Below are 15,218 nucleotides of genomic sequence, written 5' to 3' on the forward strand. Positions count from 1 at the left end.
AACACATGCTGCAATCTTTCTAAAATATACACACATCTTCATAAGTTATTGTCTTCAGTCAATTTTCACACGTATATACTAACGCCTAGAATCTGTAACTGTTAGATTCATGGTAATTACTTTCCTAAATACGATTTCAGAACATGATCTATAAAATACTCCCTAATTGTAAGGAGTGTCTCTATTCAAAGACTAGTACTTAAAAGTTGCTTACATATATTAAGGACGCTGTATGACTAAATCAACCATTATTTAACTGAAATTTATCACTCTAAAGAAACATTCTCCTATTTCACCTGTTATGAAATAGAGCACAAACCATTAAATGGATTGGTTCTATCTTTTAAGACATCTTTAACAAAAAAGTGATTTCAGAATCAACGGCAAATATTTGGAAAGAGGAAAACTCTTGATGAGTATGAAACTTTGAATAGTTTATATAAAAATTTCACAGAAGACAATTATATGACTTAAACAGTGTAATCAACATATATCTAAAAACAAAATGAGGCCGGGCGCAGTTGCTCACACCTGTAATCCCAGCACTTTGGGAGGCCAAGGTGGGGAGATCATGAGGTCAGGAGATTGAGACCATCCTGGCCAACATGGTGAAACCCTGTCTCTTCTAAAAATACAAAAAAAATTAGCTGGGTGTGGCTGCATGTGCCTGTAATCCCAGCTACTCAGGAGACTGAGGCAGGAGAATCGCCTGAACCCGGGAGGCAGAGATGAGACTGCAGTGAGCCGACATCACACCACTGCACTCCAGCCTGGCAACAGAGCGAGACTCCGTCTCCAAAAAAATAAAACAAAACAAAACAAAAAAAATAATAAAATAAAATAAATTTTAAAAAATGAAATGAAATAAAATAAAATAAAATAAAAAACAAATGAGGTGGCCAGGTGCAGTGGCTCACGCCTGTAATCCCAGCATTTTGGGAGGCCGAGGGGGGCAGATCATGAGGTCAGGAGATTGAGACCATCCTGGCCAAAATGGTGAAACCCCGTCTCTACTAAAAATACAAAAATTAGTTGGGCATGATGGTGCGTGCCTGTAATCCCAGCTACTCGGGAGGCTGAGGCAGGAGAATCACTTGAACCCAGGAGGTGGAGGTTGTAGTGAGCCGAGATCACGCCATTGCACTCCAGCCTGGCAACAGGGTGAAACTCCATCTCAAAAAAAAAAAAAAAAAAAAAAAAAAGGTAAAAATAATCAGTAACTCAATGTTGAAGTAGTTTGTTCATCATATTAAATGTCACTCTCTTTGTTCTCGCTGTACTTACCGTCCTGGAACTTAATTTACTTATTTGAGACCAAAAATCTATGTCATATTGCATGGGGAAAATGTTAACTACAACAGAGGCATTAGCATATCTATGAAGAAAAGTGTAATCAGTACAGCAATATTACAGTTGGTTCACCATTCTCCCAATCACTGGAGACCATGACCACCCCATTCCTTTTTTAAAAAACTCACAGGTCCAAATTAGTTGATGGTCTCTTCATAAAGTATATACTAATGGTTATATAAATGGTCCAAACCTGTATTTTTTTTTTTTTTTCTGAGACAGAGTCTTGCTCTGTCCCCCAGGCTGGAGTGCAATGGCATGATCTCAGCTCATTGCAACCTCCGCCTCCCACGTTTAAGTGATTCTCCTGCCTCAGCCTCCCTGGTAGCTGGGATTACAGGCGCCTGACACCACGCCCAGCTAATTTTTGTATTTTTAGTAGAGATGGGGTTTCACCATGTTGCCCAGGTTGGTTTCAAACTCTTGACCTCAGGTGATACCCCCGCCTTGGCCTCCCAAAGTGCTGGGATTACCACCGTGCCTGGCCCCAAACCTTTATTTCTATAATCAATGCCTATATATATCCTTTTCCCCTGATGTTTACAAAACATGACTTAAGGTTTTGTAAACATCAGAGAAAAGGGACATATATAGGCAATGATTAAGACATGCTCGTGCAAACACATATTTGTTACCATTTTACTTTAAAACAATACTTTAAGCTTAGCGCTAAATAATATAAAAAGTATTCAAATATGTTATGATAGCGTGCCTAGTATGATGCATGAACTCCGTGAGATAGGCAAAATATTTGTAACAGTGGTCCCCTCTGGGACACATTCCAAGGCCCACCTTGGATGTCTGAACCATGGGATTAGGAACCTGATTGCTGTCAATGGGAACTTGTTTCTGTTCACGTCTTCTACTCACAAACTTAATGCCTTTTCCATTTTAACTAGGCATTTGTCACACACCGTGGCCATAATTTTTGTAATTTGCGATGGGACAGCAAAACTAACACAAATTCCTCTTTCCTTCTTCACAATTTCAGACAGAAGACTTGTCCTTCCTGTAGATCTCAGCAATTTTGGCACATGATATTATTCCTTTCCTTCTTAAGTTGAGAACTTTCTCTTTTTCACTTAAAGGAAGCACTTTACAGCTTCCCTTTGGCATATCCAAATTGCCAGAATCACTACTTTTGCACTTTGGGGCCAGTATGAAGTAAAATAAGGGTTACCTGAACATACGTGCTGCCATACCGCAGCAGCCCATCAGATAACTGAGACAGATGGTGACTAAGTGAATAGCACGGTAGGGCAGAAAGTGTGGAATCACTGGACAATGAGATGATTTTCGTCCTAGGCAGGACAGGGCAAGATGGAGCAGGACAGTACAAGATTTTATCATGCTACTCAGAATGCTGCACAATTGAAAACTTATAAATTATTTCTGGAATTTTCCATTTAAAGTATTTTCAAACCACAGTTGACCATAGGTAACTGAAACTGCAGAAGGCAAAACTGTAGATAAGGAAGGGACTACTGTATTCTACTTCATACCTGTAGAAACTACAATTCAAAAAAAGTTAAAAAAGGTTAAGGAAATTACTCTGGACACAAACCTACAGCAGCTTAACTAGAACACAATCTCTAAATGCAACATTCTTTCAACTATATAACACTGCCTCATATGATTTACGGCCTAAACCACAAATCAAGCTTCAGTTCTATTTAGTTAACCTTCAGTAGAATATCAGATTTCATTTGTCAAACACTTTCGAAAATTCTGAAAGAATTTATTGGCACTTGTAAAATCTGAAGTTCAAATTGAAACATAAACTTTAACAACATTAAAATATAAAACGCTTATTTACCTACACTGAGCCTTAACATAAAGTTTCAAGTAATTTAATTAAGCTAATATAAAGGCATAGTTACCAAGTGATATACATATAAACATTATAATAATCTTGCTATGTCTGGCTTATTAAATGCATTAATTAAAATCATATTTCAGAATAGTACGTTTTAAAAGTAAATACCTTTAGTGCACTAAGAACGGCAGTAAATATGTTAAGCTGCACAGCCTGCTGGCGGACACCTTTAGCTTGTTTAACACATTCGGCAAAGTGATCCAACATTTGTAATCTATAACAATAAGAAAAAAATCACATTAGTGACAAATTTTATTCCAATATGGCTCAAAAACCGATAAGAAGAGTACAAGTTAATTGTTTAGCAAATAATTCCCCACGCCATCTCTTTTCTATTTCATTCCCACAGCTAGTCCAAATCAGATCTCCTTCTCCCAAATTATTATACAGACATGCGGTTATTAAATGGAACAAGGCAAGAGACTAGATATTAAGTTTCAATTAACAAAATAAGGTCATAATTGCAGTGGTCCTCAACATCAACAGCAGTGTCCAACAAAGCGCCTGGCATCTAGTAGATGCTCAAGGTTTCTTGTACAGATAACAACCATTAATTATGCATCTCTGTGGAAGATTTTTAAGTTAGAAAATTTTTAATGTAGTATAATTCTTTTTCCTTTTTTAAAAATACTCTTAGAGAGAATAGTACCTCATGTCCTAGCCTCCAAAGCTTTCAAGAAAGTTCAAAAAGATTTAGCTTTGGCTAACTTTTTAAAATGTAAAAAACCAGAAGTGAATTGTTCTTTGCTTTAACACAAAAAAAGAATCGGTTTATAAAAAAAAAATCCATGGCCATCTTAGATGATTTTTCTCTCTTTTTCTTTTGAGATGAAGTTCCGCTCTTATTGCCCAGGCTGGAGTGCAATGGCACGATCTTGGCTCACCACAATCTCCACCTCCCAGGTTCAAGCAATTCTCCTGCCTCAGCCTCCCGAGCAGCTGGGATTACAGGCATGTGCCACCACGTCTGGCTAATTTTGTATTTTTAGTGGAGACCGGGTTTCTCCACATTGCTCAGGCTGGTCTCGAACTCCTGACCTCAGGTGATCTGCCCTGAGCACCTCGGCCTCCCAAAGTGCTGGGATTACAGGTGTGAGCCACCACGCCCAGTCTTTTTTTTTTGTTTTTTTTTTTTGGAGACTGAGTTTCCCTCTTGATGCCCAGGCTAGAGTGCAATGGTACAATCTTGCCTCCCTGCAACCTCTGCCTCCTGGGCTCAAATGATTCTCCTGCCTCAGCCTCCTGAGTAGCTGGGACTACAGGTGTTCGCCTCTACACCCAGCTAATTTTGTATTTTTAGTAGAGACAGGATTTCACCATGTTGGCCAGACTGGTCTCAAACTCCTGACCTCAGGTGATCTGCCCACCTTGGCCTCCTGAAGTGCTGGGATTACAGGTGGGAGCAGCCCATTTCAGAAGATTTTGATAAAAAGAGAGTGAGAGAGTATTCTTCTAAAAAGAAATGATGTGAAACAAAAGAATCCAAGGAAGTTGGATTTAGTACTAAGACAATTATAACCTAAAGTTGGTAATAAAATCTCCCTGAAGTCGCTGTAATTATGGATTTAAAGCTCAATTTACAATAGTCCACAGGTCTCAGGTCAAAGCATTCTTCAAAATTCACATGAAGATATAGGTTCAGATGTAAGTGTATACATGTACATTTTGATGTGCTTTAAAAAACTTTTAAAAGTAAGTACCTTTAGTGCACTAAGAACAGCAGTAAACATATTAAGCTGCACAGCCTGCTGGTTAAAAACCAAAGTAGGATCACTTCTAGCTTTTTACCTTTTTAATTTACATTGTATCATGAGCATCTTCTATCAAAACATTGTCTCTACACAAATGGACTTTCTATTATTTATTCACTTATCCTACTATTGGATATTTATGTTATTTATTATGTTAATATTTTTAATAGAATTTATTTATACTTCATCTTATTCTATAAAAGCAATCATATAGAATTAAGATAATCCTGGATTTCAGTTATAACTTTCATAACTAGTTGTATAACCTTGGGTAAACCAAAAACTCTTAGATATGGAGTTCCTTAAGATTTAAAACCAAAATGTTAAAATAGATGCTTTATAAGATTCTTCCAACTTTAACATCATTTAACATTTATGTGGCAACCAAATGTTCTTAAAGGTATTTGGGTAGGGTCAAGTTTCATATTTAAACTTTTTTCTCCTCAAATGAAAAAGAAATTATATCAAGTAACCTACATATTTAAAGATATATTTTTTTCTCCTCAAATTAAAAAGCAATTAATCAAGTAACCTACATATTAAAAACATTTTTTATTTTGTAATTTTTGTAGAGATGAGTGTCTCACTATGTTTCCCAGGCTGGTCTCAAACTCCTGGCCTCAAGCAATTCTCTTGCCTTAGCCTCCCAAAGTGCTGGGATTGCAGACATAAGCCACCACACCAGACCCAACAATATTTCTAAGACATTTTAATTTTGTAAAGCTTTTAAGTTATCTGTGATGATCTTGTATTAATTCATTTCTGTTTTCCTTTTGGGAAAATCACAATATGCAAACTGCCTACTAAAGCTAGGAATAGTGTCTGTGGATATAGAATATAGCAAACCAAAATGCTTCTATTACAAAAAGAACCAATTACGTTAGTTTCCAAGTTCTAGACTTGAATCATCTCACAAATGCTATTAGGGAGTGGAATTTTCACCCATTTACTTCTTCAACAACAAAGTCAACAGGCTTAGCAAATTGACGTCCTTAATTAAAGATACAGTCAAGACCTACTTATGAACTATCAAACGAACTATTATAATGCATTTTTTTTGCCAATAGTTGTCATTTCTAGCATATATAATGAAAATTTTGCTAAGGAATACACAGTCCACAATGCAACCGATATCAGATGCTAGTTCACAGGGTCAAATCTTACATACAGTCTCAAATTATATGGAATTTGCATGCAATTTTTTTCATCATGTATGTGTCACTTATGTTAGTAAATCTGTAAGAGTAATGTTTAAGTATTATAATAACTCACTTTATTGCAGAGTTAACTGGGATGAGAAAATCTACTCTTTGTTTAATATAATATGTATTTAACAAAAATTACCTGACTGACTTTATACTAACCGGTGTTTATAAGAAACATGAGGAAACACTACACCAAAAAGGGCCACAGAGGCATCAATGACTGAGACTCCGAGAGGGAGGGGACCAGGTACCGCTTCTCCAGCAGGGATCCGTAAATAAATGGAGGAAGGATCATGTTCCAGAGCCCCACTTCCTGATGCACTGTTTGGCTGGAGCTGCAAAAGAGTGACATAAAAATTATTCAAAATCAACTTTAGGAAATCTACTTATTAAACATTAGGAATGAGGATTACAGCAGAGGAAAAAGGAGAAAAGGCAACAAAAAAAGAATGATTGGATCCGAACATCTGAAAACAGACCAAAATGTTAATTTAGTCATTAAAAAATCATCAGTAACGCCTTCTACAATTTTAAGAAAAGCTTTATTCATTTGAAAACATGTTTACACTACCCACCTTACTGCGTGAACAATATAAGCAAGAACTTAATCCCACAAACAATTATTTTAAATGGGGCTTTAATCAGTCTTTTTAAAAAGTACATAAGAAATAATATATTCAGTGGGCAAAAGTTCTAAATCTTCAACCTACTAACTTATTCCTTTCCAACCTGTCCCAAAACAAAACTAAAACAAAACAAAATACCAAAAACCAAAAAGCCAATTAAAACTGATCTTTATCACAGCCACCACAAGGTATCGAAATACAAAGAATATTAAACAAAGACAATTTGCCAAATTCTAACTCTTCCTGTTTAACTTTTTTCACTACCACCAGGATGCCATCTTTAAGTGTCTAAGAACACTAAATGGGGATGAAACCTTTCTATACACTACTTTCTTTTTAAGTGACAGTGTGTAATAGGACCATTGTTTCAGATTAAGTATTTCATTTCCCTGTATGGTTTATTACCTGGTCCTCAATTGATTTATGATCAGTTTCCTGAAGCCAAGAACCAAGAAGAACACTATCATCATAATGGCAGAGGGATCTGAGGAGGGAAGTAGTTGTGTTGGCTGAGTTGTCAGTCAAAGTGAATTCCGCTACCAGTTCTCTAAGAAGTGCATTAAAAGATCCTAAAAAACAGAACTTCAGATCAGATTAAAAAGAATAATTTTTGTGAAAATTATAATCATTGCCCACAAAGAGCTGCAACATGTTCAACAGGAATAAAAAAATTAGGTCTTTGTTCTCTTCTTAAAAAAATCTATATTTAAATGCTGGTTTTAATATACAATAATGGTACTTCCTTTCATATACTGTATTGTGTCTTTTTGCCCAAATTATTTAAAATAACCAAAAAACTCAAATAGAGGAAAGAGAGGCACATGCCATAGCATGCTTGTAGTCCCAGCTACTCAGCAGGCTGAGGCGGGAGGATTGCTTGAGCCTAAGAGATTGAGACAAACCTCTGCAACACAGCAAGACCCTGTCTCAAACATACACACAAAAAAAGATACTTTATTTTAAATACATTAAATGTGATATGATGATGATTTACTATTTATTGCCCAATAATATATAAACAATGAACCACAGCACACCAAAATTCCTGGGCATGATGATACCAGAAATAAATCAATGATTTATTTACTATTAATATTTTATATAATATTTGATTTCTCCCTCCAGATCCTTGAATTATTGGCTATATTACAATACATAGGAAGCATTAAAAGTGCACACTTTGGGCCGGGCGCGGTGGCTCAAGCCTGTAATCCCAGCACTTTGGGAGGCTGAGACGGGCAGATCACGAGGTCAGGAGATCGAGACCATTCTGGCTAACGCGGTGAAACCCCATCTCTACTAAAAAAATACAAAAAACTAGCCGGACGAGGTGGCGGGCGCCTGTAGTCCCAGCTACTCAGGAGGCTGAGGTAGGAGAATAGTGTAAACCTGGGAGGTGGAGCTTGCAGTGAGCTGAGATCCGGCCACTGCACTCCAGTCTGGGCGACAGAGCGAGACTCCGTCTCAAAAAAAAAAAAAAAAAAAAAAAAAGTGCATACTTTGAAGATAAACCAGCTAGATTTGAATCCAAGCTCTGCCACTTAACTACCTCTAAGTCTTGGGTAAGTTAAGTTTCTTTAAGTCTCTCAATCTGAGATTCTTCATCTATAAAATAGGACTAATGGCCTCATAAGTTGCAAAAGAGTCAAAGAAACTAATACATGCAAAGGGCTAAAAATGAGACCCAGAACACAGTAAGCAGTCAACAAGCGTCAGCTACTCTACATGAAGAAAAATAAAACGGTGACCTTCCTTTGCAAAGTAAGTCCACGGGAGAGCCTTGGTCAGACTCTATAACACAGTGAAGAACTGTAAAGAAAAATTTTTATCAGATACCACAAATGTTTAATTTACCTTCATAAGTTTTTGGAGGTAACAAAGCCAAGATATCATAAAGTCTTAAACGGACCATTGCAGCACTGGCTTTCAGATGAGCTCCATGGGCTTTAATTACAGATGGAATGCTAAAATATCAAAAACATAGTTGGTATTGGCTTACCAGAATATGTATTACTTATACATTTTTTTAGCAATGTATCAATGTACTGCCAAAGTACACTGATAAGTAAACACTTTCATTTTAGCTTATGTTGCGATCTTCACTGTAACAAAAACACTTTAAGATACAACTGTATTTCAGTCCACACCATTGCTGTAATTTGTAAAGTTATATTACAAAAATAAAGTTGTATATGTTTTCTAGATAATTCTAGAAGAAAGCACAAAATATGGCTGAGAACTATAATATATATATTTAATATATATTTAATTATGTAAGTTGCTATATATTATATATGTATAATTTGTTATATATTTAATATATAAAATAGGATGTGAACTTGTCCTAATTGCTTACTTACTGTGACATCATGGTCATGGCACATTCAATAGGGGTCATCAATTTTCGAATCACATCTTCGGTTAGGAGCTCAGGACAATGTGCAACAAAGCTCCTCATGGCTAAAATGTTTAAAAGGACAGATTTGGAGTAGCTTTTGTGAACATGAATTTACAAAATTGTATAAATATAAAGGCATTTTATATAATATTTAATTATTACAACATATAAGGTTCTGAAACCATGTCGAACCAAAAGAAAAACTTGCAACAACTACAAAGAAAAATCATGGAAAAGGCTAGAAAAAAGGTGGACAGAAAAATGGAGGAAGAGAAGGTACTGGTTAGAGAGATTTCTGTAGGTGGAAATCAGAGGACTATAATCCCATAGGAACTCAGATGACTACAAAGAAAGAAATTTTAAGGCACTGTTTATAAACATATACATTTATGTGTATAAACAATGCCTTAAAATTTACATGAATTTTTACATATATTACATATATTTTTGCAATTTTTACAGATACATATGTATATATGTGTGTGTGTGTGTGTGTATATACATATACATATATATCTATTTCTTTTGAGACGGAGTCTCACTCTCACCCAGGCTGGAGTGCAGTGGCGGGATCTCGGCTCACTACAACCTCCACGTCACTGCAACCTCCGTGTCCCAGGTTCAAGCAATTCTCCTGTCTCAGTCTCCCGAGTAGCTGGGACTACAGGTGGCCGCCACCACGCCTGGCTAATTTTTGCATCTTTAGTAGAGACGGGGTTTCACCATATTGGTCAGGCTGGTCTAGAACTCCTGAGAGTGATCTACCTGCCTCGGCCTCTCAAAGTGCTGGGATTACAGGCGTGAGCCACCACACCCAGCCACTACATATATTTTCGCATTTTGAATTTTTACATATATTTATGTAAATATATACGTATACAAACAAAAATGGTCCAGTGAGGAAAGAATATTTTTATTGGCCCTTTAGCAATAGAGCCAAGACTAAAACACCTCCTAGATGTGTGAGTAAAGGTGCCCCCTAGCCTGGCTGCCCTTGTGGTTAAATGTATATCTCTCTCCCAGTTTGGAAAAAGAAGTACTTTTCACCCTGAGATAAACCAAAAAAGAACTGGGACATCCAATGTCATTCTAGTTCTCAAATGAAACAAAACCTGAGTGTTTCCTGTAACTCCCAGACAAAAACAACTGTATCTGTAATTTTTGTAATGTTGACATCTGAAAAACATATTAAGGTTTGGAGATTTGATAAGGATGTAAAAAAACAGCTGTTTCTCCATTATGAAAAGACTAACTGCAAATGCAATCACTTTGGTAATTCTGAGTTTCTTTTTCTTTAAATAGCTATCGGGTTGTTTTTTTTTTTCACATGGTGACTCAGTGCTTCTTTGACAGGTAAGATAGCAACAAGTGGGAATAAGAGGACTGGGTTCTAGTTCCTGTCTAATCACCAGGTCTAAACACTTTTTCAGAGTCTCAGTTTCATTTTTATTACAAAATTAGCAAACTGAAGTGGATCATTTATAAAGCTTCTTTTTAAATCTAAAAGCCTATGAATTTATCATTACCTAGTTTCTTTTACTTTATAAATATTTTAGTAATATCCTAATATTGTGAAAGCACAATCCTTTCAGTTCTTACCACATAGGGCTCCAGCACGACCTTCCAAAGTTACCTGCCAGGTAAAAGAATCGCCTCGGGCCTTCTCAGCTTCCAATTCCTTTAAGGAACGTGGGAAAACATTTCGCCACAACAACAACATCTTGGGCAGATGGTAACGAACGACAGACGGTCCTAACCAAGAAAATGAGAATATAAAACCATGTATATGTAACAAACCTTCCAAACAGGTGTCAAGGAAAATGAGCCCAACACAAACTTTATGTAACTTTAGAGACGAAAATAGAGTAAAATACTGTTATTTAACAGTATCTGTCATTTCACTCTATTTTTATCTCTAAAATTACATCATTTTCAAACTTCATTCACTGATTAAAATATAGATCAACGCATAACAAAATTCACCTTGAACTATCAATACTTTCAGAATCCAAACATAAATACACAAAAAGCAATTTTTAAAGGATTACCCAACTATATTGAGAATGGTGGATTGCATATTATCAATAAAATATATCTGGGACACATTCTATGAGGTCTTTTTCATATATATATATGTATATAAACAGATACACCCACTCCCACACACATACATATACATATTCCTCAGTTTTGGGGGTAATTTACATGGCCAATTTAGTTTCATGGAGAAGCAATATATTCGGACCTAGGAATCTATATTTACATTGCTAAATAACTCATTTAACATACCACTTAACATAAACTCCTGGAAATGAGTTGCAACTTTTTATTTTCTTCAGAAAAGAAAAGTAGGTCAAACTATAATTTCCAATAGACAGATGCTTAGATCTGTATCATAACTTTGTAGTACACATATACACACACTTTTTACAGCAGCAGCTAAACATATGAACTAAAATGTGAACATAGGCCATCACAATAATAGGTATTTTTGTACTATGTACAAGTTAAATTTTGCCTGTATTGCCGATTTGTCATACTACTTAAGAGTGAAACACATTAAGCGTTACCCCAGAAAATACCAACACCAATTAAATGTGACTTTACCACTCTACTAAAATCACGTTGCTGGTTTTCACTTAGGGGATGGCATTTTTCCTCATATTTTCATCTCTTTTAAACACTAAACTCATCAGGTAGACAAAGGTTATTCTGATGGTAAAGGTGAAACTTTGCTAACAACTTTCTCACTAAATGTACTTAAGCAATAATTACCAAAAAGAGAAATCTACTAGCAAATGACGAGGAAAACATCTTTACCATTTTTACAACTTCAATGAAAATCTAGAATGTGAAGTTTAATACTTTTAAATTAAATTTACTTTACAGGCTACTGACGGTTATAGTGTGACAAAATCCTATTCAAATATAATTATACCTAAAGTCATAAGTGCTCCAAGTAAAAGCCAGCCAGCTTGGGTGCGCTGTAAAGATAGCCTGCTATTTTGGGCAGCAGTTCGTAAAAGATCTTCAGCAATACTAACTACCATCTGCAAGAAAAGTTTAGAATTGGATTTTAATTCAAAGAAGTTAAATTAAATAAGGACACAGATAACTAGCATACTTTACTTAAAAGAAGTTGTTGGCCGGGCGCGGTGGCTCATGACTGTAATCCTAGCACTTTGGGAGGCTGAGGCAGGTGGATTGCCTGAGCTCAGGAGTTCAAAACCAGCCTGGGCAACACGGTGAAACCCTGTCTCTACTAAAAAATACAAAAAAATTAGCTGGGCATGGTGGCGGGCACCTGTAGTCCAAGCTCTGCGGGAGGATGAGGCAGGAGAATTGCTCGAACTGGGGAGGCAGAGGTTGCAGTGAGCCGAGATCGCACTACTGCACTCCAGCCTGGGTGACAGAGTGAGACTCCGTCTCCAAAACAAAAAACACACACACACACACAAAAGAAGACTTTGTCCTTTCACGTTATTAGCATGTTTTGAAGACATCAAGACCTGGTCAGTCTTGACTGAAATGATGACTCTGAAGAACCCAGAACAGTGTAGTAGTTAAGGACAAGCTCCAGGGCCAAATGCCATCTCTGCCATTTACTCGCATTCTCATCTACAACAACTTAGTTCCATCACTGGTAAAAACAGAAATAATAGGAATGCCTATCTCAGCCTTGCAAGGATAAAATAAGTTAACATAGCATCTGTGCTACTACTTTTGTCATTTCATCATGCGACAAATCCACTTCTCATTTTTCCTGTGTCTCCTAAGACGGTAAGCTCCAAAAGATTAGCTTATTTATTTGTTTGGTTTTTAGAGACAGGGTCTCACTCTGTCACCCAGGCTGGGGTGCAGTGGCACAATCATAGCTCAGTGTAACGTGGAATTCCTGGGCTCAAGGGATCCTCCCACCTCAGCCTCCTGAGTAGCTAGGACTACAAGTGTATGCCAACATACTTGGCTAATTTTAAAAATTTCATTTTTTATTTTTTTGTATGAGAGGGTCTTGCTATGTTTCCCAGGTTGGTCTCAAACTTCTGACTTAAAGTGATCCTCTAGCCTCAGCCTCCCTAGGCATTGGGATTACGGGTCTGAGCCACCACGCCCGGGCAAGGTTAGCTCAATGGGAGATGCATAACAGGAGTTCAACAAATCTTTGAATGTGGAATAATAGTGCCAATAATGATAGCATTTATTTAGTGGCCACATGGGCTACACCTGTTCTGAGTGCTTTGCTGTATTAACATCCACACGGAATGGCTAGTATAGACTTAAATTTGGTACAATTGAATGAGCGGGGAGATGAAACTCTACGAGGTTAGCAAAGCAAAGCCTGCTAAGCCGAAAAAGGCCAGAGAAGGAAGCAAGATAACTAGTCTAATCAGAGCAACAGGAAATTAGAATGAACAGACGGAATGAAGTCAAATTATAAGATAGCAGTTTATCAGACAAAGGAGATTATATTTTACTCTCTGAGTACTGGGTAGTCCCTAAGGATCTCTGGGCAAATGTAAAATATGAAAGTGGTGTGAGGAAGATGGCAGGTGTGGGGAAGACAGAAAGTCTAAGGAAAATGAGAAGAATGAGGAAGCAACTGTTTGACAAAGTGAGAGGGAAGTCTGGATTTCATCGGTAGCTATGCAACTCCTATGAATGGACCTGGGCTTAATGTCTCAGAAAAAAATAAAAATTTAAAACTCTAGCCCCAATCTGCCTATGTAGGGTTTCACATAATATTTATATAAACACTTAAGATTACTGAGAAGAAAACCATGATAGTAATATAAATAGAAAGAAAGCAGAAAAAAAAAGCTACTCATATTTTTATTTTATTTTATTTTCTGAGACGGAGTCTTACTCTGTCACCCAGGCTGGAGTACAGTAGCGCAATCTCAGCTCACTGCAACCTCCGCCTCCTGGGTTCAAGCGATTCTCTTGCCTCAGCCTCCCAAGTAGCTGGGATTACAGGCATGGGCCACAATGCCTGGCTAATTTTTCTGTATTTTTAGTAGAGACAAGGTTTCACCATGTCAACCAGGCTGGTGTCAAACTCCTGACCTCAAATGATCCACCTGCCTCAGCCTCTCAAAGTGCTGGGATTACAGGCATGAGCGACCATGTCCAGCCATGATTTATTAAAACGACTCAGTTTTTATTAAACATTATCAAAATGCTAAATATGACAATAGCATATTCTCCTAACATCTTTGAATATATAGCAATGTGAACTTTTATTTCTAAAAGCTGAAAGAAAAGCTCTGACTTTCAAATAATTACTATATTAGTATAAGGTTGGGTTTTTTTTTTTTTAGAAACAGTGTAGGTCTTGGTCTGTCATCCAGGCTGGAGGACAGTGGCATGTTCATAGCTCACTGTAACCTCAAACTCCTGGGCTCAAGAGATCCTTCCAACCCATCCTCCCCAGCAGCTAGGACCATGAAGCTTGGCTAACTTTAATTTTAATTTTTTATAATGAAGGGGTCTCACTATGTTGCCTAGGCTGTTTTTTATTCTTTCCCTCTAAAATAAATTATAACATATTACTATACTTAGACAAAATCTATTATCCTTACATCAGAATTAAATATCAAATTATAATTAGGGTCTGCTAACCCTATAGTAAGAACACTATGTTTTACATTAACATAGTAAAACTGTTATTTGACCATCCCATTCAACATCAAACACAGCAGCATTCCTATGAAGACCAAAGCCCATGTGACAACATTCACATATCTAGGATCTCCATCATACCTTTCCTTTGGCATGAGGAATGCCCAAAGGACACTGATGTACTCCACCTAACAAAGCAGCCATTGCAAAACTATATCCACTAACAGCTTCTGGTGAGGTCTTCAAGTTGTTGAGCCGCTCTGCACACCTGTCTAGAAATGGTGTCAGCTGGAAAGGTAATGCCACAGCCACACAGCGCAAACACCATGCAGCAGCAAGTCGGGCAGCCATGCTTGGATGAAGAAGCACTGAAGTCACAATCTCCAAAAGCCC

At 37.0% G+C, this 15,218-nt stretch overlaps 1 protein-coding gene across 1 annotated transcript in view; it reads right to left on the minus strand.

Moving 5' to 3' along the window:
* Window positions 1-15,218, minus strand: part of HEATR5B (HEAT repeat containing 5B) — a 105,967-nt gene that overhangs the window by 71,514 nt on the left and 19,235 nt on the right. The window contains exons 10-17 of the mRNA XM_025354649.1: window positions 14,967-15,217; window positions 12,145-12,256; window positions 10,806-10,958; window positions 9,169-9,268; window positions 8,663-8,772; window positions 7,214-7,377; window positions 6,342-6,517; window positions 3,335-3,440 (exon numbers count right to left, since the gene is read on the minus strand). Coding sequence (XP_025210434.1) covers window positions 3,335-3,440; window positions 6,342-6,517; window positions 7,214-7,377; window positions 8,663-8,772; window positions 9,169-9,268; window positions 10,806-10,958; window positions 12,145-12,256; window positions 14,967-15,217 — 1,172 coding nt within the window. The remainder of the gene's footprint in view (window positions 1-3,334; window positions 3,441-6,341; window positions 6,518-7,213; window positions 7,378-8,662; window positions 8,773-9,168; window positions 9,269-10,805; window positions 10,959-12,144; window positions 12,257-14,966; window position 15,218) is intronic.

The sequence above is a fragment of the Theropithecus gelada genome, chromosome 13 (assembly GCF_003255815.1).
Source record: "Theropithecus gelada isolate Dixy chromosome 13, Tgel_1.0, whole genome shotgun sequence".
In the NCBI taxonomy this organism is placed as follows: Eukaryota; Metazoa; Chordata; class Mammalia; order Primates; family Cercopithecidae; genus Theropithecus; species Theropithecus gelada.